We start from the raw sequence: 27,927 nt of genomic DNA, 5'->3' as shown, positions 1-27,927 counted from the left end.
TATCATGATATATTGAAAGCATTGACTACAAAAATGCGTTGGATAATCCAGAACGTTGGATAAGCAAGTGTTGGATAAGTGAGACTCTACTGTAAATACTACATAGCATTACTGCGCATGGAACTACTTTTTCTGTCAAATTTGTTGTATAATATGATGTTTTGGTGCTTAATTTGTATAACGATTACCTAATTTGATGTTTAATTGGCTTTTCCTGAATCCCTTCTTATTATCCAACATATTCACTTATCCTGCCGGCCTGTTTACGTTGGATAAGTGAGACTCTACTGTATATTGATAATCTTAAATTATCTCCTTAGAACTGGATTATATGAGGCCCCTTCTTCACAGCTGTATAAAATGCACACTGAAGTGGATTATATGGCAGTGTGGAGTCAAGATAATCCAGTGCAAAGCAGATAATATAAGATTATAAATGGGTTATATAGCTGTGTGGAAGGGCCTTGAGTCTACACTGCCATATAATCCAGTGCAAATTAGATAATCTGTGGAAGAAGTCTAAGTGAGGCCTAAATCTGCCTGTCCCCTAACTGAAACCTGGCTGTCCCTTGGTTGCTAGGCAACCAAGTGGGCAGAGATTAGCCCTCTAAACTGGCAGCAATTGGATAAAAAAAATTATTGCTCTCCCTCTAATTAGGACTTTATTTTTCTTTTCTTTTTGTTGTATCAACCTTGAGGCGTGGATGATGGGTTATGTTGTCAAATTTTGAGGTTGGGGGGCCTGTACTTTTGTTGTTTTGTGAATTGCCGTGATGCCATCACTCTTTTATATATATAGATAGGAACCAGTGTTTTTGGCTTCTGTTCTGTTTCTTCTGCTGCTTCTTCTTCTGCTTCTCCACCTCCTCCTTTTCCTCCTCCTCCTGGGACAGACTTAAAGTCTTTCTTTTTTCCACCCAACTCAGAGAAGGATATGGTTCCTTTCTAGTAAGAGTTAAAGTACTGTACTTACAGGGATCTGTGAATAAGCTGACCCAGATTTTGAAGGACAATTCTTTGACTAAAATTTCTAGACTTATAGATGAATATATTCACCGTCTCTCTGAGAGATATGCACCTTGACAAACTACATCAATGCATTCCTTCATGAACATTATAAATGACTGAAAGAAGTCAGTTTTAGTGTTATCGCTAGTGTTAATTCACTTTAAATAAAACTGCAGAGAAGGCATCCAATGAAGAATAGTTACCATAGTTGTCCATATACTGCTCTCTATATTTTAAGATAGTTATTCTATATAGAGTAGGAAGGCCACGATGGCACAGTGGGTTATACACTTGTGGTGCTGAACTGTTGACTTAATGGTTGGCAATTCGAATCCATGGGACGGAGTGAGCTCCCGCTGTTAGCCCTAGCTCCTGCCCACCTAGCAGTTTGAAAGCATGCAAATGGGAGTAGATCAATAGGTACTGCTTTGGCAGGAAAAGGCAAAAAGACGCTCCAAGCAGTCACGCTGGCCACACAACCAGGAGGTGTCTATGGACAACAGTGGCTCCTCAGCTTGGAAATGGAGAAGAGCACCTTCCTGAGAGCCAGAGATGAGACCACCTCCAGAGCTGGAAATGAGAGGAGAAGCCTTTACCTTTGTCTGTGTATTTGTGTCTCATTGTATTTCATTGTAACAAGGAACTGAATGTTTGGCTGTGTCTGTTTATACGCTGTAATCCACTCTGAGTCCCCTCAGGGAGATGGGCAGAATATACATATGTTGTTGTTGTTGTTATTATTATTATTATTATTATTATTATTATTATTATTATTATTATTATATAGGAAGGGAACACAAGTGTTATTTAATCCAACATCTTGCCAATACAGGAATCGAAAGTCAACATATCTGTCAAGAATCTGTCCAATCTTTGTTTACAGACCTCTAACCTTTCTGAGACAGTATATACCACTGTAGAGCAGCTCTTACCAACAGGTAGTTTTGCCTATATTCAGCCAGAAATCCTTTATATGCAATTTGAGTCTACCGGTTCAGGTCCTATTCTCTACAGCAGAAACTAAGCCCATTTCTTGTTAGGTGTTTAAATATTGGCATTACAGAAGACTGTTCAGAAAAAGCTCTAGTTATTTACCTAAGTGAAACAGACAAGAAGCTACAGTCTGTTTAAAATCACTGAGACATGTTTAGCCATTTTACTCAATATTAACATAATGTACAACCTCATGTAGAAAAATTTCCCCCCCTCTAATGGTAATATGAACTGATGGGATTTTGTAGTAATTAGTAGCATTTGCTACTAATACTCTAGTTTTCTGAGAAGGGAGTCTTGGATGATACTTGTTTTATCAGGGTTTTTGTATTTTATATTTTTATTTTATTTTTATTTCTTTTTTATTTTTAGTCTTTATTTGTCGTCATTTTGTTTATTAAGTTACAGTTAGGTTGTTTTTATTGTCTAATGTGCCATGTCTTGATGTAAACTGTTTGTATGGTTTTCTTTTGGCATGGAACGGTTGCTATATTGTTGGAAATAAATTTTATTATTTTTATTATTCCCCTCCCCCTCCCAAATCTGGTTGCTACTGTATAGTATTCAACAGAGTTTGGTCTCCTAATATCATTTTAATATTACTTGGTTCTTGTTAGGCTGTAAAGCCAAATGAGCCTTGCCTGTCACTTTTCAAGTCCATCCAATACTTCCTACAGTTCCAGAGCTTCAGATGTAAACCAGCCATATGCCTCTCGCAACAGAATCAGGATTGCAATAACCTTGCCTACATATACTGCAAGAGCAGAATACAGTAGGATTTTGCTATGTGTGCTAAAATGAGACCCCATTTATTCTCTGCAATAGTTTTTTGCTTTGGCATATTAATAAGCAATTCAACATTTCTCTGGAGAATTAGCTATTTGTCCTTTTTGCTTGCCATTCCTAGTCACATTAAAATGTTGTTTCAAGGAGATTACATTTTGATACTGACGTATTATCACATGCCTCAAAAGACATGTTATCTCCTGAAATGACTTCTTAGTAGCTGTTTTTGATTATACCAACTCCATCAAGACTACTGCAGCAGCACATTAACTTCTCAAGTTCTTTGATCGAAATCCCCGATTTCTTAACTATACATATGAAATGTTTAATAAATCCTGAAAAAGAAATAAACGCTGAATCTCAGTTTTAAAAGAATTCATTAATTTACTTTCCCTTAAACTTTGTTATCTCTTTATGTTATGTTATCCCTCTGTGTACGTGTAGTGTAATGCATGGTAGTGTGCAGATGTTTATAGATATCCTTTTAATGCTGTTTTATACGATTGGAACATTCATATAAAACAACATTAAAAGGATATCTATAAATCTAAAAAACCTTTAATCTCACTTTTTCTGACTTCCCTTTTCTATCTCAAAGTGGGAATGGAGAAGGAAAGATATATGAAGGGCACAATCTGCCCAGAACCTCTATGCAAGCTCTACTGTGACTTGTACAATAGCAGGGCCATGCTGTAAGATTAGTGCTGGAGTGTGAAAAGAAATACAAAATCATATTCTGAAACTTTTATTTATAGTTGTTCACTGGTGCAACAAGCTATTGAGTTTGTAAAATGAAAATAACAGCAGAGCCTATAAAGAAGACCAAATTATAATAATAATAATAAACTTTATTTATACCCCGCCACCATCTCCCCGCGGGGACTCAGGGCGGCTTACATGGGGCAGCAGCCCAACCAACATACAAATTGCCCAAATTGTCACAAAGCTTATGCAAAGATTTCAAGTAGCAAAGATTTTTTTAACTAGATGAAGATGATATAATAACATTTATGGTAAAGTGATCCCTACATATGATAGGATTTCCTCCCCAGTAATTCCCACAACTATTAGTTTTCAAAGTAGTTTTTATGATGGTAATGTAATGGTAAAGATTTTGCCTGACATTAAATCTAGTTGAGTCCGACTCTGAGGGTTGGTGCTCATTTCCACTTCTTAGCTGAAGAGCTGGCATTGTCAGTAGACGCCTCCAAGGTCATGTGGCCGGCATAACTGCATGGAACACCGTTACCTTCCTGTCGAAGTGGTAACTATTGATCTACACACATTTGCATGTTTTCAAACTGCTACGTTGGCAGAAGCTGGGACTAACAACCGGAGTTCACCCCGCTCCCTGGATTTGAACCACCAACCTTCTGATCAGCAAGTAGTGCAGCTTAGATAATATGTTGTAACAAAAACGAGCAATAGTATAGTAGCATTATATTAACCAATTAATTTTAGTGAAACATGAGTTTTCATCAGCCACTTTATGAGTTGCTTTAAATTTTATCAAGTTCTCATGTGCACTGTATATAAATGCAGAAGGAAGATGAGACTGTAGTGAAGTTTGCTTATTGCTACATGTGTATTATGCATATACTGTGGAAGCTTAAGATATACTAAATGTGTGAATCTTGTAAACGTGCTCAAACACTCTTGGCTATTTTGGTCCCAATTATCAAGATACTAAATGTTCACGTTAGCAAAATGACACAAATCTAGCACCCAATTAATAGTCTTAAAAAGAAAAGAAGACGATAGCAGTGTTGATTATGATGATGACAACAACATCTTTAATTAAATGAACTAGGATGGAAAAAGCTTATTCCATGACCCTGAGTTACTTCTGCTTGTACAACAGGTGGCTCGTAATTTCACTGCGGTCTGTCATGCAATTTTAGAGAGTCATTAACCCACAAATATATTTTTTTTCAGGGAAAAAGAAGATGGTGAACTCAAAACAGTCCTGGTGTAAAAAGATATCTCTGCTTATATTCGTCTGGATCCATACAAACAAAATCAAGATTCATTTATTTTTAATTGCATTTGGAAGGAAATCATCTTATGATTCAGTCCTCAAATTCAGTCCATTTTTTGTTCTACATTTGGGGTCTCTTTTTTTAAACTAGCCCACATATTGGGTAGGCAGGTAGTAGGGACACACAATCCATTAAAAATGGTTCAAAAGTCATTATAAAACTGGGGGGTGCTGGTGCTTCATTTCTAAAGTGTTTCAAAAGTATACTTAGTGAAAATTTCATTACTATAATGAGACTAATGAAATTTCGTTACTATTTTGTTACAGTAATCTATATATATAAAAGAGTGATGGAATCCTGGCAACCTACAAAACAACAAAACTAAACACCCCACAACCTTGAAAATTGACAGCACAACCCCTCATCCACGCCTCTAGGTTGATATAACAAAAAGAAAAATAAAGTCCTAATTAGAGGGAGAGGAATAATTGTTTTTATCCAATTGCTGCCAGTTAGAAGGCCAAGCTCTGCCCACTTGGTTTCCTAGCAACCCACTCAGCCCAGGGGACAGGCAAACTTAGGCCTCACTTAGGCCTCTTCCACACTGCCTATAAAATACAGACACCACCAGACAACGCCTCAGCAACGTGTGGCCGGGCACAGCTTGTTGTGTATAATTAAATTACTATAATTGGGGAAACTTCAGGGGCTTTTAAAGCTATTGGGGTAAAACTTGCTACCACTGTTAACCCACCAAATTTCAGAATGTTTCACTTATCCACAGATTTTGGGCAAATTTTCAAAGTTTTTAGAAACAATATTTTTTAATAATAAAGAAAATCTCTTCCAAACTTTGAAAGTGTTATTTCCTGTTTAATTGTGTAGTCTTTACTTTGAGAGTAGTTGTTCTACTCCAGGAACTTTGTTTTTGTGGCAGAAGCTTCGCTAAATTGGTGGAGACTCAACAAAGCAAAATGTGCTATAAGGCGATGTGCCATGTGCAAAGGCAAAGTTTTTGCAGTGTAATAAATTTTCATCATGTTTTTATGACAGAGCCAATTAGAAACTGCCATTTATAACCCAGGAAAAGAAATCATAGTGTAGAATATTAACAAATATATTGGGACTGGCCGGCAGTGGCTACAGACCGATCTCCTCTCCTGATTGATGTTTTCTGATGCTAATGCATGCTGGGAAATGTAGTTTAGGGCACAACCTTTTGAATTCTTTGCTGCAAGTTGCTTCTGGTGTGAGAGAATTGGCCGTTTGCAAGGACATTGCCCAGGGAATACCCGGATGTTGTAATGTTTTACCATCCTTGTGGGAGGCTTCTCTCATGTCCCCCCATGGGGAGCTGGAGCTGACAGAGGGAGCTCATCTGCGCTCTCTCCAGGTTGGATTCGAACCGGCAACCTTCAGGTCAGCAACCCAACCTTCAGGTCAGCAGTCCTGTCTGCACAAGGGTTTAATCCATTGCACCACTCTTGCTGCCTCCTGATTATTGCTGCCACTGCTAAGTTTTCCTGCTGCTTAATCCCCAGCTCCTGCTCACTTGGTACTTTGAAGACAACTGGGATGTGACTGGGAGAACTGGCAGTTAAACACTACCTCCCCCCCTGACTGGTGTGAAGCCTACTCCAGTTGTTCCCACCAATCAATGAATTAAAGCCATAGTGGTTCCTGCTTCCCTGCACTGGACCCTGGGAGGAAAATATATACTGGTTGTGATGAATGGGGAGTGAGGAGGCAATGGTGCTCTACTTCTACCCTGAATCACAAAACCCTGAGTGATGAGTTGTCATTTTAATGTAATTTTAAAAATATACATCTTTCTTTTTGAACGATTTCATTTCAGGGCTGGTAATCATTCTGTAGTAGTATATTTCTATTTATCTGTTTCCTAGAAACAAGGATGCTGTTGGATGATGTATGGCTATCAGAAGTGCTTTTCCTTGGTGTGATAAGGAATGCTTTCACTCATAGTTATCAAAAATGAATGAGAACTTCAGCTTTGCAAATAAATCTAATATAATCTACTGTTAACAAAGGACTCTGTTGCTTGCCAAAACACATGCCCTTGAAATAATACACCTGGCGCTATTGATTCACAGTCAAGCATTTTAAGATCCATTAGTTTTCACAGGTGTTTGAGCTTAAAAGCAAGGTTCTCATTGAAATGACGGAACTATCAAATATTTTAAAGATGCAATATATTATATTTAAAGGTACAAGGTATTTAATACTTAATAATGAGATGAATGTGTTGTTTACCCAAATGTACCATTTTGTAAGACTTCTGTAAAAGCTCAGGAAAATCTTGAAGTTTACATATGTCTTTCTCTTACAAACATCCACCTTTCTCTTGTCTAGTTCCTCAAAATAACCTTTCAGAGAGTACTGTGCCCACACATCTTTGAATAAATAAATAAGTTATTTCCATGAAAACCATAACAAGAAGAAGGCACAGCAATAAAATTCCACCAATAGGACAAATTTGTATAAAATGGTATAGTGGCGTTCGAATAAAGTGTTGTTGGCAGTGTGTTTTGCTAAGATTGGTGGTCTGGAAAATTACAGAGTTGTCTTGTTACACGTGAGTGGTGAGTTTCAAAACTCATAGATATGAAGTATTTTAGAAAATTCACTCCTGAACATACCTTCCATTACCTCAATTCATCTACACCTGCCATACTTTGATCTCATGATCTCACATGCCTCACTGACTACAGATAATGCTACAAGAGCCAACACTGACTATACCAAATAGTGTAAGTATTCATTAAAAAGGGAACAGTGAGAATTCCAACAGTGTGGACAAAGAGGATCATAATGAAAACCATGCTGTGGAAGATCAGGTAATGAAAATAATGTGGTCTTCAGAAGTGACAAAGGCTAGCCAAATGCTATTACATTCAGCTTACACTTTGGTGATCATGCTGTTTGAACGACTACGAAATCTTAGAGGAAAGGGGAAGAACTAACTTCTAAGGTATCCTAAAAGGCTTTTTTTTTTTTGCAGACTAGAAGGATAATGAGGTAGCTTACAACCAAACCTTCCTGCTTGGGGAGCAAAAGGAAATTGCCCCAAAATGTTTATTTTGACTCCTCCCCCAATTTCTCCTCCCACAAACTGGGTGATCCTAACCTGAGAGCCCCTGATGGCACAGTGTGTTAAAGTGATGAGCTGCTGAAATTGCGGACCAAAAGGTCCCAGGTTCAAATCCTGGGAGCGGAATGAGCGCCTGCTGTTAGCCCCAGCTCCTGCCAACCTAGCAGTTCGAAAACATGCAAATGTGAGTAGATCAATAGGTACCGCTCCGGCGGGAAGGTAACGGCACTCCATGCAGTCATGGACCTTGGAGATGTCTATGGACAGCCGGCTTTTTGGCTTAGAAATGGAGATGAGCACCAACCCCCAGAGTCGGTCACGACTGGACTTAACGTCAGGGGAAACCTTTACCTTTACCTTAAACCTGAGAGCAACGAGTGCTACTTCATTAGAAATTTGGCAAAATATCCGGAGTTTTGAGAAAAATCCATTTCCTCACCTCTTCCTGATATGTTGGAAAAAAATGCAGCCCTCCATGTTTAAAAGACTCAAAAACTGCACTTTAACCAAAACCAATGTAGTGAACCCAGTGGAATACCAGATTTTAAGTGTAGAACTCAGTGGAATTTAAGTTATGTGATGAAGTGGAAAGAACGATAGGAAGGAAGGAGAAGAGGTGACTATGGCTGACCTCCTCCTCCTCCTTTGGGGGCCCGGCTGCAAGTTAACCAGGTCTGTAGCATGCTGCCTTTCTGTGTCCTCCACCCCGTCTTTCTCACCTTCCCTCCTTCTTATCCACGGACTTGGGGCCTGCCTCTCTCTCCAATAAGGAAAAGGGAGAATGGAAGGAAGGGAGGGAGGGGGGCAAGCCTACCTCCACCGCCTACTCCCTGCTCCGGCGGGAGACTTTATGACACAGGCATAAAAAACTTGTCCCACAGATGACAACATGTATTGAATTGAATGGTCATTATGTGGAAAAATACTGTAATATCTGTGCTATAATCCATGTAAGTTTTATTAACATAAATTCATTCTTTGTATTTAAAAAAATATTGTAACCTTATTTTCCGGATATCCCTTGTACAATGGCTGTAAATTACACTGTATGCACTGAAGGATTTACTTCTGTGTGAACATGCTTTAAACCAGGTCATAAAACCTTTTACACATAAAACCAGGGAACTTGGCTTCATAGCAAAAAATATATATTCTGAACTCCATTTACTGACTTAGCCGCAGGGTATTCAATTTTTCTAAAGGAAAGTGCTTATTGTTTCCACAAAGCCTTTGCTACACCCCAGATCCTGAAATCCTACATGCTAACATAATTATACATGGTTAGAGAAAATATTCAGGATATCCAACAGAGCTGCATTTCATTTCAAAAGGAGATTTTTTTTCAAAAGTAAAAGGTAGTTGAGGGTGGAATTGGGAAAATAAAATTCCTCCAGGACAACCCAAAAGACACAAAAAATAGCTTTGATGTCATGGGCAAACAAACACAATAATCTGAAACATCTTTATTGGATTATAAAGTAGCAAGGATGTGCAAAAAGTTAGAAACAACATTTTTCTCCTACTCTAAAAGAGATATTGCAACAGCAGTGGATGGTCGTGCACCGAATTATTTTGTTTTCAAGAATAAAAACATTATTAAAGTGAGGGCTCAAAGCTTCCTTTCATCTGATTTAGGAAAGGTCTTATATGGTAGTAAGTGTTTTTTTATTTAAAAAACACCCATACTGTCAGAAGAAGGGAACCAAAGTTCCTGATACAAAGAGAGGATTTGGGACAATGGCTAGAATGGAGGACTTTGTGAAACATCTGCCAAAGCTAAATTTCCAAAAAGTGAGCCTCTTTTCAAAAGAGTGCTAACTTCCATTCAATGCACTCATAAAGGACAACCAGAATGTATGATTGAAATGGTACTGAGTGCATGAACTCTGTATGTTATTCTCATTGTTAGGTTGCATTAAAATGAAAGAATGTCAGGTTTTCCCCTGACATTAAGTCTAGTGGTGTCTGACTCTAGGGGTTGGTGCTCATCTCCTTTTCTAAGCTGAAGAGCCGGTTTGTCCATAGACACCTCCAAGGTCATGTGACTGGCATGACTGCATGGCACACCATTACCTTCCCACCTATTGATCTACTCACATTTGCATGTGTTCAAACTGCTAGGTTGGCAGAAGTTGGGGCTAACAGCGGATATTAACTCCACTCCCTGGATTCAAACCACCAACCTTTTAGTCAGCAAGTTCAGCCGCTCAGCGGTTTAACCTGCTGCACCACCAGAGGCTCCCTATACATACTGGTTGTTTGCATTTGAGTTATACCCATGTAAACTTTCTTTCACATCATTATGCACTTACCCGATCTTCTTCTTCTCTGAGATCTGGCATGGTGCTAATACAGAGGCTAACTGCAGTGATGGCAACAAAAGAAACAGATATGCAAGCGAAGATCTTTCCGGGAATCCCCGAGTGAGGATTCTCCACCATATCCCTGAGCCTCCTCATGCACAAACGCAAGCGGCTGGTGTCTTCGAAGGCACACTCTGGCACTTCTTCAGCAGCCATTTCCTCTTCAAACAAAGCAGCTTCCGCCATCTCCTCCTCTTTCTGCCGCAGTCGCTTTTTACAGCACCACTCCAGGTGCTCTTCTTCTATCCCCCAATAAACCAGCTCGTCTTGGAACGAGAGGGCACACATTTCCCTGAGGAGCCTTAGTTTCCCCGCTGTCAAAAACGTCATTATGGTCCTGAAGGCACAAGGGTTGCGGTCAAAAAAGAACTCATTGCAGTTCACATCATAATCATCACAGATATCCATTATTTCATCATAGTTGTTGCACGATTTCAACCTTCCCAGCCTGGTCAAGGGGCAATTTTCTAAAGTAGTCCAGGGAATCCTGTACTTGATGCCACCTACGTTGATGATTACGTACCGGGTTCGGTCCTCCCGGCAGGCAAAGCAATACAAGTCTTCCCCAGGGTGCAGAAGTTTGGCTTTTTTGTAGAAGAAGCCTTTCTTTGTCTGCACTTCGCAATATGTCTCCAAGTTGTTGTAAGTGTATGAGGTGAATTCGGGATCTGCATTCCCAGGGAGTAGTGCCATTTCCTGATACATTTGTTACGTTCATGGGGCTGCCCAGCCTAGTCAAAGAAATGGTAGTGTCTTGGATGGTTGGGGCACAAAAGGCCAGCCTAAAAAACAATAATAATCATAAAGCAAGAGTGTCAGACTTAGCATTCTGTAATTAAGGCAAAACAAGCATCTCCTGCAACTTCTGACCTACTTAAATATACAGTAGAGTCTCACTTATCCAAGCTTCGCTTATCCAAGGTTCTGGATTATCCAAGCCATTTTTGTAGTCAATGTTTTCAATATATCGTGATATTTTGGTGCTAAATTTGTAAATACAGTAATTACAACATAACATTACTGCGTATTGAACTACTTTTTCTGTCAAATTTGTTGTATAACATGATGTTTTGGTGCTTAACTTGTAAAATAATGACCTAATTTGATGTTTAATAGGCGTTTCTTTAATCCCTCCTTATTATCCAAGATATTCCCTTATCCAAGCTTCTACCGGCCCGTTTAGCTTGGATAAGTGAGACTCTACTGTATATATTTATACTTGAGAAGCTCTGCTGAGCTGTTTTTAACTTCCTTTAGTTTCTTATTGCTCTTATGAAAGAAGACTGGGACGATTGAGTGTATGCAACACAATGTTATAAAATACAGGTAATAACACATGATAGGGAAGAAAAACTAATAATCTACATGGGAAGATATATAAACATGTTCATAATGGTAATGATGGGATATCACATTTCTGGAAAAATTGAAAATTTTACATTTGAGAGTTTTGCTCAATTATGTTTATTATTACTGGGGTGTTTTTTGTCATTATTATCATTGCTGCATACACACTGTTTCTCCACTGTGTATCATATGCAAAAATATTGCAAAATAAGAAAAAGACAGGCGTCTACATAGGCTCAGTATAAGCAAACTCCCAAACCATCTCTTTACGTATGGCTATTCTATGAACTTCATGATTTTTGCTTATAATGAAGGGGAAAACTTCCACAAATCTAAAGCCAGGTAACGGGCCTTGAACATATCAATGATGAAGTTTTACCTGAGGAAATATGCATGGCAAAATAAGAGAAATAAGGGGAAGACCCATAAGGTGTGCATTTAGAATGTGAAGTATGGGCATTACTTCTTATAATGGCTGCCAGTCTGCTACCGAGCACAATTCAAAGTGTTGGCTTTAGCCTATAAAGCCCTAAACGGTTCTGGCCCAGGTTACCTGTCTGAACGTATCTCCTTCTATGAACCATCTTGGAGATTAAGATCATCTGGGGAGGCCCTACCCTCGGTCCCACTTCCTTCACAGGTGCGATTGGTGGGGACGAGAGACAGGGCCTTCTCAGTGGTGGCCCCTTGACTATGGAACTCCCTTCCCAATAAGATCCGATCAGCCTTCAGGAAAAAAAATTGACCTTCAGGAAAAAAATCAAGACGTGGCTTTGGGACCAATCTTTTGACAAGTAATTGGAGCAGTGCAATATGTGACTGCGAATCAATGTGATTGACAGATGGAATGCTTCTGAATTATGTTTTGGATGGCGTGATTTTAATTGATATTTTAATAATTGATGTTTTCATTACTGGTTTTAATTGAAATTGTTTACAGTAGAGTCTCACTTATCCAACGTAAACGGGCCGGCAGAACGTTGGATAAGCGAATATGTTGGATAATAAGGAGAGATTAAGAAAAATTCTATTGAACATCAAATTATGTTATTATTTTACAAATTAAGCACCAAAACATCACGTTGTACAACAAATTTGACAGAAAAAGTAGTTCAATACGCAGTAATGCTATGTTGTAATTACTGTATTTACGAATTTAGCACCAAAATATCACGATATATTGAAAACATTGACTACAAAAATGTGTTGGATAATCCAGAACGTTGGATAAGTGAGTGTTGGATAAGTGAGACTCTACTGCAGGGGTCCCCAAACTAAGGCCCGGGGGCCGGATGCGGCCCATCGAAGCAATTTATCCGGCCCCCACGGCACAAGGGCAGAATGGTGTTGGGCTAAATGACCCAAGGGGTCCCTTCTTCTCTTACAACCCTTATTATTATTATTATTATTATTATTATTATTATTATTATTATTAACATTGAGGCTGGGTGGCTATCTGTCAGGGATGCTTTGCTTGTGCTTATGGTGCACAGAGGCAGAAGGGGGTTGGACTAAATGGCCCAAGAGGTCTCTTCCAACCCTCTTTATTATTATTATTATTATTAACATTGATTCTGGGTGGTCATCTGTCAGGGGTGCTTTGCTTGTGCTTTCGGTGCACAAAGGCAAAGGGGGATTGGACTCAATGGCCCAAAGGGTCTCTTCCAACCCTCTTATTTATTATTATTGTTATTATTATTATTGCTCGGTAGCCAACTATAGTCCGGCTCTCCAATGGTCCGAAGGATCGTGAACTGGCCCCCTGTTTAAAAAGTTTGGGGACCCCTGCTCTACTGTATTTGATATAAGTGTATATGGCATCAACTTGCTGCATGTTGTAAGGCTGCCTTGATTCCCCTCCGGGGTTGAGAAATATGGGATATCAATATGGTAATAGTAAATTAATGCAGAGCAGTGCTTCCCAACCTTTGGTCCTCCAATTGTTTTGGACTTCAACTCCCAAAAATGCTAGACATCTTACCAGATGTTAGAAATTGTGGGAGTTGAAGTTCAAAATACCTGGAGGACCAAAGGTGGGAACCACTGATCTAGAGCAGCAAGAGTTAGCGATTACATTTGATTGTTACAGAAGCTTGCAAACAAATAACTCTGGTACAAAGTACAAGATTGATGGTGGGAAAGGGTGCCACCAGCACCAATGTCTATAACTTGCTGAATGTTAAGATTGGTTAGAAAGTGGGCTCAAGAGATGAGACAATGTTACGGATTCATAGGTATGTCTGTGAGGTAGGTTCTCAGAAGATACCTGTATGACTACAGAAAAATATTTTTATGTAACTTAGTGAAAATCTATCCAAATAACACATGTGATTCCTTAAACTATGCAAAATGAATGTGTGTTTTGTTACTTCAACAGAATGATGTTTATGAAGTAGACTCTCAAAAGAAATGAAACGCTCATTCCGTTCTTTCCGACCATCTTAATGTCCCCCACTTCAGGCGAACAACTTGAATAAAAACAGCACAGTTTTACATTCTGTTCAGCAAGATAACAAATTCAGAGCTAAAGTGGCAGACGCCATGCTTCCATGCTGTTCTTTACATAAGTGCTACTTAAAGGGCTGGTCTATGGATTAGTGCTGGTACCAGATATATCTGCTGATGGTCTCTGGTGAATTTCCAAGAAAGAAACAATGATAAGTAATAGGCACAAATATGGGCATGGATATGTTACTGTTCTTGATACACTAGGAGAAATTTCCATTTGCCACATCAACTTAAGAAAGACTACTTTACATTACTCCATAGTCAAATTTCTGTGACAATAAGTCAAATAAGGGTCTTCCCCTTTCCATATATTTAAATAAACCCTTGGTAATATTTCAAAATGAGCAAATTTTGCATCCCGTCCCCACCCTACTTTGGCGTGAAAACACACAGAGACACCGAAATATATATTATTTCACTATGTTTCTGTCTTGCCACCCTCGTTCCTCTAAAATTTAGAATCCAAGGTGTGATGATAGGCTTTCACTTGTGTTTATAAATACCCTAGAAACTAAATGACAAACATGCATTCAGCTGTGTCATGTATTCACTGGAAATCTTGTTTTAACATATGATGTGACCTACTTTGGGTTCCATATTACAAAGAAACTGGATATATACTTTTTCTGCCACATGCAAGTAAAACAAATAAAGAAATACATCTAGAGTAACAATGAGGAAATATGCAGTATTTTAAATATGTCGGCACTGAAATGAATATGGAAAACATTGCAGGTGGTTGTAGCATTTCTTCCTGTTTCAAATAGTGGATTGCTTGCACCAAATATTCTCCTTAGTATGACTTTTTTTAAAAGGTGGGAAGTAAAATTTAATCTCTTGACTAATATCTGGGATGGGAATCCACCCCCAACCTGTAGCTTGAGGGCCATGCTGCTTAGGAACAAGAAAAAAATGAGATTCTGGGGGACTAGAAATTGTTTTGTGTCCTACCTTCCCTGCCTCAAATCTAAATTTTAACAGATAGTGAGTCAATTTACTATGCTGAATGTATGTACCCTAAGGATGGACACTGTATAAGGAAAAGTCCAGCACTATCAGTACATGTACACCGCAAAACTAATTTCCTGTATGGGTTTCATTTATTATACATGTTTTATGATATTGCCAACATCACTCTACAAACATTGTTCTCTAGCGTATGTTAACATTCTTTCTTACTAAATTATAAAATACAAATTTCATGCTCTCTCTTTCATATGCATGCATACACACAAGTCTGTGTTGTTGCTAAGACGAAAAGCAACATAGGCCGTTTAAATAAGTGTGTACAAAAATTAATAATCAGGGAATATTCTACTTTAACTGTACAGTATTATCTTACTGCGTATTCATATGTATCTCTGTCAAAAGATGCAGACACACAATTCATTGGGGTGCAGAAAAACCTTGCAATTGTGATCAATTGCACTGCCATATCTGTATCAACTTCATGTAGCATATCTTCTTTCTACAAAAAGATCAGATTTCAAAAAGGAAATGTATGCACAACAACAATTTTCTTCTATTAAATCAACAGTTCAAATTTATCTTAAAAAGCTAACATCTAAAACTGCAAATAAAAAACAATACAGCGATTTTTTAGTATGTGTCTACAGTATACAACTGTCAGGATACTTCAAGCTTGCGATCTCTAGAACTCCCATGAAATACAACACAGCTTTTTGTGAAGTGATTCAAAGGGACTGATGGGAAACACTGAGAAAAAAAAGACTTTGCAGAGGACTCCCTGATGTTGGAGAAGATTTCACATAGAGAACCCAGTTGCCTACAGTGATCAGTGACATCTAACAGGACAAAAAGTGGTATCAAGTACGACCTCAAAGAACATGAATTCTTTCCTGTTCTGACTCCACATCCCTATCAGGGATCTTGTGACCTTCGCCAACAGTGCATTTTTGGCAAGCTGAACTCAACAAACCACATTCACACAGAGCTCTCTAAAAGAGGTGGGGGATACTAACACAAAATGAGCAAGCTTGTAAGCCTGCAAGGTTTTGGAATTAGTCTGTAGGAGTTGCTAAAAGGAGGAAGAGATGGAAGAAAGAAAAAGGTTCTACAGTAAGTACAGTATAATACGTTCCCCATATGCATGCACACAAACATCAACAGAGAAGGAGGGAGAAGTTTTGGAGTACTGTAATACGCATGGAAGGTGCAGCCGGCCCCTCCACATTTGCAAGTTTGTCCTTTGCAGATTTGATTATTCACAGGTTTGATCAAAATGGTTTCTCTGAGAATTTTAGGTCTCCAGTACAACTCTGGCCCCTTTCCACATAGCTGAATAATATCCCACATTTTCTGCTTTGAACTGAAATATATGGCAGTGTGGACTCAGATAACCCAGTTCAAAGCAGATATTGTGGGATCTTCTGCCTTGATATTCTGAGATATATGGCTGTATGGAAGAGCCCTCTGTTGTCAACTTTCTTTGATCAAGATAGAGAACCTAGAATTTCTAGAGAGAACTCTTCTCTGGGAGACTTTAGGTCTTCCAATGTGATTCCATGGCTAGCTTCCAGCAGAAGTTGCCCGTAGAGTTGTGCTGTAAAACTTAGAAAATCCTAGAGAAATATATTTTTTAGAATAATATTTTTTCACTTGTTCCCCTTACCTAATGAGGGGGGCTGACTGTACTCCTCAAAAGATAGAGTTTACACATGCCAAAGATGGCTTCTTTTTGGATTTTTGAGGAGCTGGATGTTCCTGACTGGGGACAGGCAAAACACACACAGTTTTTGTGCCATAATTAGGGCTTTGAGAAAGGAAATGAGCTAATGAGATTCTTTGGTTGCAATCCTCGATTCTGGAGTGTTGATGGGAGTAATTTCAGATCAGAGAAGTTTAACCTGTGGGTTGATTTGAGAAGTGGAAGTCTTGGCTCTGCCTTTTCCTCTCCTTTGCTTTAGTTCCCTCTGTTTATAGGTTTTCCCAATAGTGTAGATACCACCTTTTGTATTACTTTTTGGGTGGAGAATAAAAAGCCCCTAGAGGCCAGCCTTAGTTGGTCTATTCCATTTGTCTGTACAGAGCTCTCTTGCTAGATTTCTCCTTCTTTCCACAGCAGAGTTACAGTGACTAGAGGCTTGGGCATTGTCTGGTAATCTTAGGCCCAAGCAATCTAAAACAGGCATCCTTAGCACCTGCATTCAGCCAGTATTCATATACCACCAGTCCCAGAGACAACAGAAGCTTTTGACCAGCTTAAGCTTCACAAGAAATAAGATTAAGACAGTTTATGAGCACCAGTTTGTAAACCATTGCTTTACATCAGGGGCAAAAGATTATCAAAGACTCCAGAGAGATGACTGCAACCAGCAAAATCTCCTTTCGTAATGTATTGTTCTAAGTTATCATATAATAGTCCCAGGTGGAGTTAACACTTTATTCATCTTGTTTTCAGTAAAACTCATTTTGGTTATCTTTTCACCTTGCCTAAAGTGCCTCTGTATATTAAGGGTCTTGATCTTAACAGAAGGTTTACAGATAGCCCCCAAGTAAAGCCAGACACTATAGTTTTTAACAAAGGCTCAGGCATGCCATCACAGTGGACCAAAGAAAATCCAGTGATTCCCAGGAAGAGGCCTCTAGAACAGTGGTTCTCAACCTGTGGGTCTCCAGATGTTTTGGTCTTCAACTCCCAGAAATCCTAACAGCTGGTAAACTGGCTGGGACTTCTGGGAGTTGTAGGTCAAAACACTGGGGACTCACAAGTTGAGAATCACTGCTCTAGAAGGAGGAGGTGCATGGCTCAAATTCTTGGTTCAAGTACTTCCCACTCCTAGAGTCAACTATCTTTGAATGTGGCGTCCGTATTAAAACATCTCAGGCAGGAAAATGATCATGAAATCAGGAAGCACTCTAAAATAAACAAATAGTGTCCACCTCGACTTCCTGCGAGATGTTACTTAATAACTGGCTTAAACAAAAGGCAATAATGTCTCAGACAAGCACCTATTTAAGAAAGACACGAGGGCAGCATTAGGCAGATCAATCCTTGCCCCAAAGGTGACATTTTCTATGAGTGGCATCCAATGCATTATTTACTAGCTTCAGAGCCACATGCTGGGAGGGAAAGAGCATTGTCCGAAGGCATATCCATTTGTGTTACAAGATTTTTATTAGTAATCTTGACACATCAAGTGTTGGCATTAATGGAATTCAGAACTGATGCCAACTGTAGGATTGCACTGGAGAGGTGTTTCCAGCTGACATTTCTGTGTCCTTGGCCAGACCCTATTAAGTAGCTCAATTTTAGAACATATGCAGTACAGCAGGGATGCTGGACAGATCCTAACATTAGGAAATCCCTCTACTCACCAAAAAGCAATTCCTTTCATTAAGGAAGTGGTCTGCAAACACTTAGAAACAAATGCGGTCATTGCTAATAGTCAACACGGATTTACCAAAAACAAGTCATGCCAGACTAATCTGATCTCTTTTTTCGATAGAGTTACGAGTTGGGTCGATACAGGGAATGCCGTGGATGTAGCATATCTAGATTTCAGTAAGGCCTTCGACAAAGTCCCCCACGACCTTCTGGCAAACAAACTAGTAAAATGTGGGCTAGACAAAACTACGGTTAGGTGGATCTGTAATTGGCTAAGCGAACGAACCCAAAGGGTGCTCACCAATGCGTCGTCTTCATCATGGAAAGAAGTGACAAGTGGAGTGCCGCAGGGCTCTGTCCTGGGCCCGGTTCTGTTCAACATCTTTATTAACGACTTAGACGAAGGGTTAGAAGGCACGATCATCAAGTTTGCAGATGACACCAAACTCGGAGGGATAGCTAACACTCCAGAAGACAGGAGCAGAATTCAAAACGATCTTGACAGACTAGAGAGATGGGCCGAAACTAACAAAATGAAGTTCAACAGGGACAAATGCAAGATACTTCACTTCGGCAGAAAAAATGGAAATCAAAGATACAGAATGGGGGACGCCTGGCTTGACAGCAGTGTGTGCGAAAAAGATCTTGGAGTCCTCGTGGACAACAAGTTAAACATGAGCCTACAATGTGATGCGGCAGCTAAAAAAGCCAATGGGATTTTGGCCTGCATCAATAGGGGAATAACGTCTAGATCCAGGGAAGTCATGCTCCCCCTCTATTCTGCCTTGGTCAGACCACACCTGGAATACTGTGTCCAGTTTTGGGCACCGCAGATGAAGGGAGATGCTGACAAGCTGGAAAGCGTCCAGAGGAGGGCAACTAAAATGATTAAGGGTCTGGAGAACAAGCCCTATGAGGAGAGGCTTAAAGAGCTGGGCATGTTTAGCCTGCAGAAGAGAAGGCTGAGAGGAGACATGATAGCCATGTACAAATATGTGAGGGGAAGTCATAGGGAGGAGGGAGCAAGCTTATTTTCTGCTGCCCTGCAGACTAGGACACGGAACAATGGCTTCAAACTACAGGAAAGGAGATTCCACCTGAACATCAGGAAGAACTTCCTCACTGTGAGGGCTGTTCGGCAGTGGAACTCTCTCCCCCGGGCCGTGGTGGAGGCTCCTTCTTTGGAGGCTTTTAAGCAGAGGCTGGATGGCCATCTGTCGGGGGTGCTTTGAATGCGATTTCCTGCTTCTTAGCGGGGGGTTGGACTAGATGGCCCTTGAGGTCTCTTCCAACTCTACTATTCTATGATTCTATGATTCTATGATTCCTTGGTCAATTTGGCATAACATTTCTTAATGCATACAATGAAAGCAAGATACCACAAGAAATAACCACAAATTGTAGCTAGTATTTTGGATGCATCATAAATGTGTTTGAACCGTGCAAGTTTAATTCACTGAAAAAGTCTCTAATGACATCCACTTGAGATAACTGTGATAATTCCATCCCCAGTTCTATTTCTGGTTTTCTCACATCTCCCAACACTTATCTCAAGAGGAAAAAATTCAGTGTTTTGTTTTTGTTTGTTTTTTTGGAGCAGTAGGTTGATTGCACCATTTACACTTCATGACCATTCTACTATATTTAGGCCTGTATACATTCTGAATTAAATGCAATAAAATTATATGCTTGCTTTATACATTAAAATGGGAAAGTGCATTTTTCTGTTACAGTAGAGTCTCGCTTATCCAACGTAAATGGGCCGGCAGAACGTTGGATAAGCGAATATGTTGGATAATAAGGAGAGACTAAAGAAAAGCCTATTAAACATCAAATTAGGTTATGATTTTACAAATTAAGCACCAAAACATCACGTTATATAACAAATTTGACAGAAAAAGTAGTTCAATATGCAGTAATGCTATGTAGTAATTACTGTATTTACGAATTTAGCACCAAAATATCACGATGTATTGAAATCATTGACTACAAAAATGCGTTGGATAATCCAGAACGTTGAATAAGCGAGGCTTGGATAAATGAGACTCTACTGTCTTTGCAACCAAGATGCTAAATGCTTGTTCCAAAAATATGTATGCAAGATTATTACTTTTCAAACTTTGTGTTTCAGTGTAACAAACTTCTACTGAGACTACAGAGATGATTCTCATAATGCAACTTGCCAGATTTTGCATTATCAAAGTTTGGAGACAGAACAGGAAAAACGGTAAACTTTCCAATGAAAATAAGCTATGTGTGAAATGCACCTTGCTTTAAAACGAAAATTCTAGAAGACTTCAGAGAGCATGGTTTTCTTTCAGAGGCAACCTCTTCCAACTTAGTGACTTGGAAATGAAATTGCAGTTTTTGATACAGGATTTTAATAACATAAGAGCGAATTTGCAGTGAGGAGACCACAGGACTGCAAAATGGTCAAAGGAGCCATATGTGACCTGCACATCATTTTTTGTCTTACTCTTTCTTCTTCAAAAGAATAAAAAAACACAAACTGCTGTGCTTTGTACCAAGTCAAGCACATTTGTAAAACTCCTGTGAGTCATGGGCTGCTTTCAGACTGTTTGATCCTAGTATTGTTAAAAGACTGCTCTTCTATCTATCAAGACAGCAAAGTGTAAATTCACATTTTTTTAAAAAACTTCCCAAAAGAGATTTAAAATTTAAACATATATAGCAGCCACTTGTATGAGAAATCTGACATTTTACACTTTAAATCTGAATAACGTGGAAGTAAGAAGATGTCTTCCTGCTAAAAAGAGATTTATAGCTATGAGATTATCACTCTGTCAGCCCATTTGATATCATATACCATGGATATCCAATAGAGACTCAGGCCCCCTCTATATTGATCTCAGGCCCATCTACACTTTCACACTGATATTGAAGAAAGTGGTTTCTCTGTGTAAATTACTGGTTTCCAACCATTTTTTGACCAGGGACCACTCTCCAACATTAGTACCAAAAGGGTTATGAATCAGTTTTTGGTCAACTTTGATTCAGTTTGGTTATTTGGGGTGTTGATTCAAAAAAATGAATTGGACAGACCACATCAGCTCTATTTCTGATACAGAACATATGACATCTAGTAGTCTCCATCTGCTTGTCCATAGAAAACCATATTTAATCATTTAGAGTTGATGTGGTCTATCCAGTGCAATTTTCTGAATGAGCACCCCAAATAACAGTCTAAAAATGAAGACAGCAAGTCACCCCCGCTTCCAAGCACCACAAGGAGTGGCTCTGTTCAGGGGAAGGGAGGAGGAGAAGCAGCAGTCAGGAGGTTTATTGTTATGCATTTCATAGGTAGTCAGCCTCTCCGTTTCCGACATCCCTGTTGCCTTGGAACTATAAGAGGGCTTCAAGAGACTAGTTGCTCTCGTTGCAATGGTGTAGTAATAGTTAGGTCAGAGACCATATTTTAGTTCTTGGGAAAATGGACCACAGGTTGGGAACCACTAGTGTAGATGATTAAATAGGAAATCCAGAAACCAGTTTGAAGACCAGATGGTGATTGAACAAACCACACAGCACTGATGCACATTTAGGGCTTTCTTTTACATGCGTTTGACTAACAAATGAATGAGTAAACTGACTCCACTGAGAAAATTGCACTTTAAATACAATGTAGAGCTTCCACCATTTAAACACTGGTTTTGTGCATTTAATTGATAAGATATAGCCCCCTTCCCTGTTGTTCTTCCAATGACAGGCTAAAACCTTTTCATTCAGGAAGGTTTTAAAAGAAAAACAGGATAGGATGCAGGACAGGAGGAAGGATAGAACTGCATTGTTTTAATGGAATTGTTCCAAAATTAAATATATGTTATAAATGTATTTTAATTCAATTGTTTTAATACAGTAGAGTCTCACTTATCCAACACTCGCTTATTTAATGTTCTGGATTATCCAACACATTTTTGTAGTCAATGTTTTCAATACATCGTGATATTTTGGTGCTAAATTTGTAAATACAGTAATTACTACATAGCATTACTGCGTATTGAACTATTTTTTCTGTCAAATTTGTTGTATAACATGATGTTTTGGTGCTTAATTTGTAAAATCATAACCTAATTTGATGTTTAATAGGCTTTTCCTTAATCTCTCCTTATTATCCAACATATTCGCTTATCCAACATTCTGCTGGCCCATTTACGTTGGATAAGTGAGACTCTACTGTAATTGAATTAGTTTAATTCTATTTTCATTCTATTTTAAAGTTGTGACCCCAATTCTGGGAAAAAGGCTGGTTATGAATACTACTACTACTACTACTAACAATAATAATAATAATAATAATAATAATAATAATATTTATTCCCTAACAAGAATATACACAATCAATGTGGAAGGAAAATACATATTAGAGAAACACTGTCAAAAGATTATGAAGAACGAGAACAAAGAAGACCAAGGCATGAGTGTGTTAAGTGCTTTTGCAGCAATAGCAAAACACAGCACTTCACTATATTGCAATGTCTAATTTATTCCATTAAAACCCTTTCCAAAAGGCCATGTTTCAACCACAGTGAAAGCACTGAATTGCTGGAATTGGAATCAGAGGCTAATTAATAATTTGTGTAACAAGTGAGAAGAGGTCACTGACATATTCTTGCAGAATGTCAATGGGCCAAAGGTTTAAAAAAATGCTTCAGGCAAGCATTTCTGGGCAAAATAACTTGTTGCTGTAAATGGCAGAGGTACTTCACTCTAACAAGTACGCTGGGCCTTAGTTGTCAGCCTGTCTTCTTCTCCAGGGACCCCTGAAAGAGGAAGGTTACTGAGCAACTGATGAGTTTCGAACAAATCTTCTGGTTCAAAAAATAACCAAGCCTTTCACAAAACACAAGCTGATTATTCACACTTCACATATGATTTGCAAAGTTTCTTTACTAAGCGGGCAATGGTATGGCCTCTATACAGGGAGCATTCCTTTGCTTGGAGCAACATAACTTTTTGAAAAAAATTCCTACAAACTTCTATTTGGAAATGACATTGTATACATAACAATGCTATTTTTAAAATACACATGTCTGCATGCACACACCCACATGTACATTATTTCATTATGAAGGCCATTTTATCTATACACATAATAAAAGTGAAAATCTGTATATGTGTATGTGACACTGGTGTCAATTTACACATATCCACAAACAGCTACAACTCCCAGTGCTGAGGAGCCACCAATGGCCCTCCCTCCAAGGAACATTGCAGATTATAGTGGACGCCATGAACATGTCTAAGAGTCCTGCCAATGTCCTCCACAAACACCATACTGCCCACCACCCAGGTGAAGGCTTTCATTTGGGGACAATTTCCTCCTAGATTTTCTGTTTTTCCTCCACCAAAGACACTTCCCAGTGTTCTTTTCACTCTCCATTGGTCTGGAATTTGCATGACTATGCCCACTGCCTCTCCCTTAACCCTTTCCTACCCTTTCCTATGGCACAAAGCAAACAGAGTGGGATTGATCAGCAACTGAACAACTAAATATACAGAAGGGGATTGGGGCACTAACTTAACATGATGGAAGTTGTAATTCACTCTGCATCAAGACACAGCACTATGTTCCCCACCGACAGTGGGTCAGACCACATTTGGCACATAGAACCCCCATGATCAATAGAACATGATGGAGGAATTGGCCTTTACATTTGGGAGTTTTAGGCACTGGGATTTATAGGTCACCTACAATCAACCAGCACTCTGATCCCCACCAATGCTGGACCTGGACCTAACTTGGTACAGAGAACCCCTATAACCAACTGAGCCTACTGGAGGGGTTTGGGGAGAACTGACCCACGGGGACCTGTAGTTTACCCTGCAGCCAGAGAGCACACTGAACCCCACCTATGATGCATCTGGAGCAAACTTGTCCAACATGACAAACTTTAGCCACTGATGGAATTTCAGGGGGTTAACCTGGCAAGATGTCAGTTGTTGTTCACACACAACATTATGCATTTTGGACAATTTAAAATGACTTTTTTAAATAACCTGGGCAACGCCAGGTACCCAAGCGAGAAAATACATAAAAACATCATGAGTGACAGGTTTTTGTTTCCAATCATTTATTTTCATGCTGCAAAGGACAAGCTGTTACTCATAAAGCATATATTGTTCTGCCACACATATTAAAACCACCATGTGTTAGTTCAAAACACCTCAGACACCCTTCACGCTTGCCAAGAATTCTCTTCTCTTCACCCCATCAAATGGTGTCATTTAAAAAAATCCCATTACAATGGAAAAAATAATCTCTGCTTTCAATTCCTTCAAAAGAAAATCAGCCAAGCACCTTATTTTGAACAGATGTTACTGAGAGATATGCTGTGCCACAATGTAAGTCCTAATTCATGATCTAAAACTGAGATAAATTCAGAGTTTTGTACCAAAGGAACATATCAACTCAGCCATTAAGGACTGGCCAATCTTAGACTCATCTAAACCAACCTCAATTGTTTTTAGAAATAGTTTCTCTTTTTTCTTATACAACATATCGTACAGAGAGATATAGATTGTTCCATCAAAAGCTTGAGAAAGATAATGGATCAGACTGCAGCACACATGCTTTCCAGATCCTAAAACTGACTTCATTATCAATGAATAAAGTGATGTACGAGCAGAAAAAAAAATATTGCAGTTTCTTAATTAATTGCATGGACAACAATTTATTAACGTATCAATTACTTAATTGAGATTATATAGCATACTTGGAAATAGACTCCATTGATCTTATGACGGCTTACCATATATACTCATGTATTAGTCGAGAACAGGGTTTGGGGCCAAAATTGTGGATTTTGATATGAACCGTCGATAAGTAATGGGTCATGTCACATAGAGGGGGAAAAAAACAGTGCTAGCTCTCGGGACAAGCTGCCATTTCTCAGCCCTGGCTGAAGTCAGAAGTGGTGTCATGGCAAAGAGAAGGTTGAGGGGCTCGGTGCTTCGTTTAGCTTATCTTGGAATAGGCTGAGTCAAGGCCTTTCACTAATTTGCTTTTCACAAAAGGGATGGTTGCTTTTGTGATAAGAATTAAGGTACAGTACTCACATTGATCCATGGATAAGTCAACCCAGGTTTTTAATGAACATTTCTAGAATTATAAAGGTAAAGATTTCCCCTTGACATTAAGTCTAGTCGTGTCAGACTCTGGGGGATATGGGATTTTATTCAGCTGTGTGGAAGGGGTCTCCGACTAATTTAAATGGATTTACTTAAGCAATTAAATAAATGAAAACTGAAGCTGTTAAACTAAGACCTCCATCTATTTTCAAGTTACTTCTGGATAGCAATAGTTCTGTTTTTGCCAAATGCTGTTTTGTTGTTGTTGTTTCTTGCAGACAGGCAGGACATTTGGCATTTGAAAAGGAAATTTCTCATCTTTTATAGCCATCTTGGTGCTGCCATTTAATCATAGCAGCACAGTTTTGGGTGCATTTATGGTATTTTTGTGATCTGTGGCACCATCTGGAACAAATAGCCAATCTTCCTGAATGGATTTGGTGCTTCTAATTCTGTCCTGCATTGTTGGTTTTTTTGTTTTGTTTTTTTAAAAATAATTAACTGTGACTATGTTGGATACTAGTAAAATCCTCTTGATTGACTATGCCATTGTTAATTTTGCTGGCATAAGAAATGGTGGCGGGAAGGAAAATGTATCTGGCACAACTGCTGCGAAGGAAATAAGGCACTGGAATAATAGGCTGCCAGATTTTCTTTCTGCTTTCCCTTGTCACCATCACAAGACCTCAAGGGGTGGGGGTGGGGGTGATACAAACCAGTGACTAAGGATATTCTAGCTACTGCTAGCATTCATATATAAACAATTGTTTTATAGGACTACTGTCATGGTTTCTGCATGGCCATCTCATGTACTACCTACAGAACAATCCTACTGCTTATGGGGAGAGGAGATTCCAGCAGCTGTAACACATTATCTAGATTCAAATCCAGAAATCTGCAACACAACAAGAGCAAATCTATGCTTGTTGTTCTATTCACAAGGCCACTAAGGACCTCTTTACATGGCCCTTTTGGGTCATGCCATTGCGCTGGCAATTGTCGGCGAAAGGGAAGGCATATGGGGTGGCTCGTAGAACCCCACGTACCCTCCCTTCTTTCCTCATCATATGGAGGGTAGAAGAGAGGGTGCTTTGGCACCCTTTCCCTCCCCCGCCAGAGGGCAGATAGGGTCTTTTAATAAGACCGCCCCCTCGCCCTTTCCTGATCGCCTTTATATTATTTATGAGCCCTATCCAGAGTTCTGCACAGTTTACTTCTCTGCATATGTATTTTATGTCCAGGTTTTTAAAATATTTGATGTGTTTTATGTTGTTTTATATTTATTTTGTTATATTGCTTTAATTCATGGATTGTGAGGAGACAGGAAAGCTTGGAAAATATCATGATGCTGGGGAAAATGGAAGGAAAAAGGAAGAGAGGCCGACCAAGGGCAAGATGGATGGACGGTATCCTTGAAGCGACTGGGTTCACCTTGAAGGAACTGGGGGCGGTGACGGCCGACAGGGAACTCTGGCGTGGACTGGTCCATGAGGTCACGAAGAGTCGGAGACAACTAAATGACTGAGCAGCAGCAGCAGTTTTAACCTATGTTGATGTTGGCTCTTCTCCATGTAAGTCATCCCGAGTCCCTTCGGGGAGATGGAGGCTGGATATAAAAATAAAGTTACTATAGGGTGGCAACCCAAAATACACTTTCCTCCCCGTAGTCATGGAGAAAGCACCTTTCGGCGCTTTCCCCAACTTTGGGAGGAAAGTAGGCAGGGCTGCCATGTGAAGCAAAGTGGCAAAACGGGGCAAAAATGTCCCGTGTGATGGGGCGGTAACTCACTGTTGCCTCCTAGTTAGAAGTAGAGGACTTAGCAAGCTATTTCTTCATACTCCTGATAAGCATCAGTTTGATGGGAAAGGATTTAGGAGCTGAAAAGAATATCCTGAAAATAGAAGCTACAGATATTTCCATAATTTCTTGTTGCAAGATCTGATAGGAAAGCTTCACATAGGATGATATTCAAGAACCATGGGATCATACAACTGGAAGAAACTGCAATTGATTGATATGCGTTTTAATTGTTTATATGTTTGGATTGTTTATATTTTGATGAGATGTGTTTTCTTGTTTACCTGTGCAGCATTGAATTTTTGCCAGATTCATGAGCCACCTTGAGTCCCGTCTGGGGTAGAGAAAGGCAGGACAGAAATGAAGAATAAATAAATAAATAAATAAATAAATACAAGGGCCATCCATTCCAACACCCTGCCATGCAGGAACACACATTCAAAGCACTTTCAACAGATGGCCATCCATGTAGCGGATTGATGATGATAAATGGAAACTCTTACATGTGCCTGCAATCCAGAATCACCCGCAGAACAATAACATGCCACCCAGGTTTGCAGAACAAAAATACAGGAACTTTACTGATTTCAAGAGATCAA

The 27,927-nt window shown here is 39.3% G+C and overlaps 1 protein-coding gene across 2 annotated transcripts in view; it reads right to left on the bottom strand.

The window, feature by feature from the left end:
- The window catches only part of kcng2 (potassium voltage-gated channel modifier subfamily G member 2), a 116,348-nt gene that overhangs the window by 19,716 nt on the left and 68,705 nt on the right, over positions 1 to 27,927 (bottom strand). For both annotated transcript variants that reach the window (XM_062980613.1, XM_003219765.4), the window contains one exon: positions 10,188 to 11,020. In XM_062980613.1, the coding sequence (XP_062836683.1) occupies positions 10,188 to 10,943 (756 nt within the window). In that variant the 5' untranslated portion in view covers positions 10,944 to 11,020. The remainder of the gene's footprint in view (positions 1 to 10,187; positions 11,021 to 27,927) is intronic.

The sequence above is a fragment of the Anolis carolinensis genome, chromosome 4 (genome assembly GCF_035594765.1).
Source record: "Anolis carolinensis isolate JA03-04 chromosome 4, rAnoCar3.1.pri, whole genome shotgun sequence".
Lineage (NCBI taxonomy): Eukaryota > Metazoa > Chordata > Lepidosauria > Squamata > Dactyloidae > Anolis > Anolis carolinensis.
The sequence above is the reverse complement of the archived record's forward strand: the minus strand, read 5'-3'. Positions and strand labels throughout refer to the sequence as shown.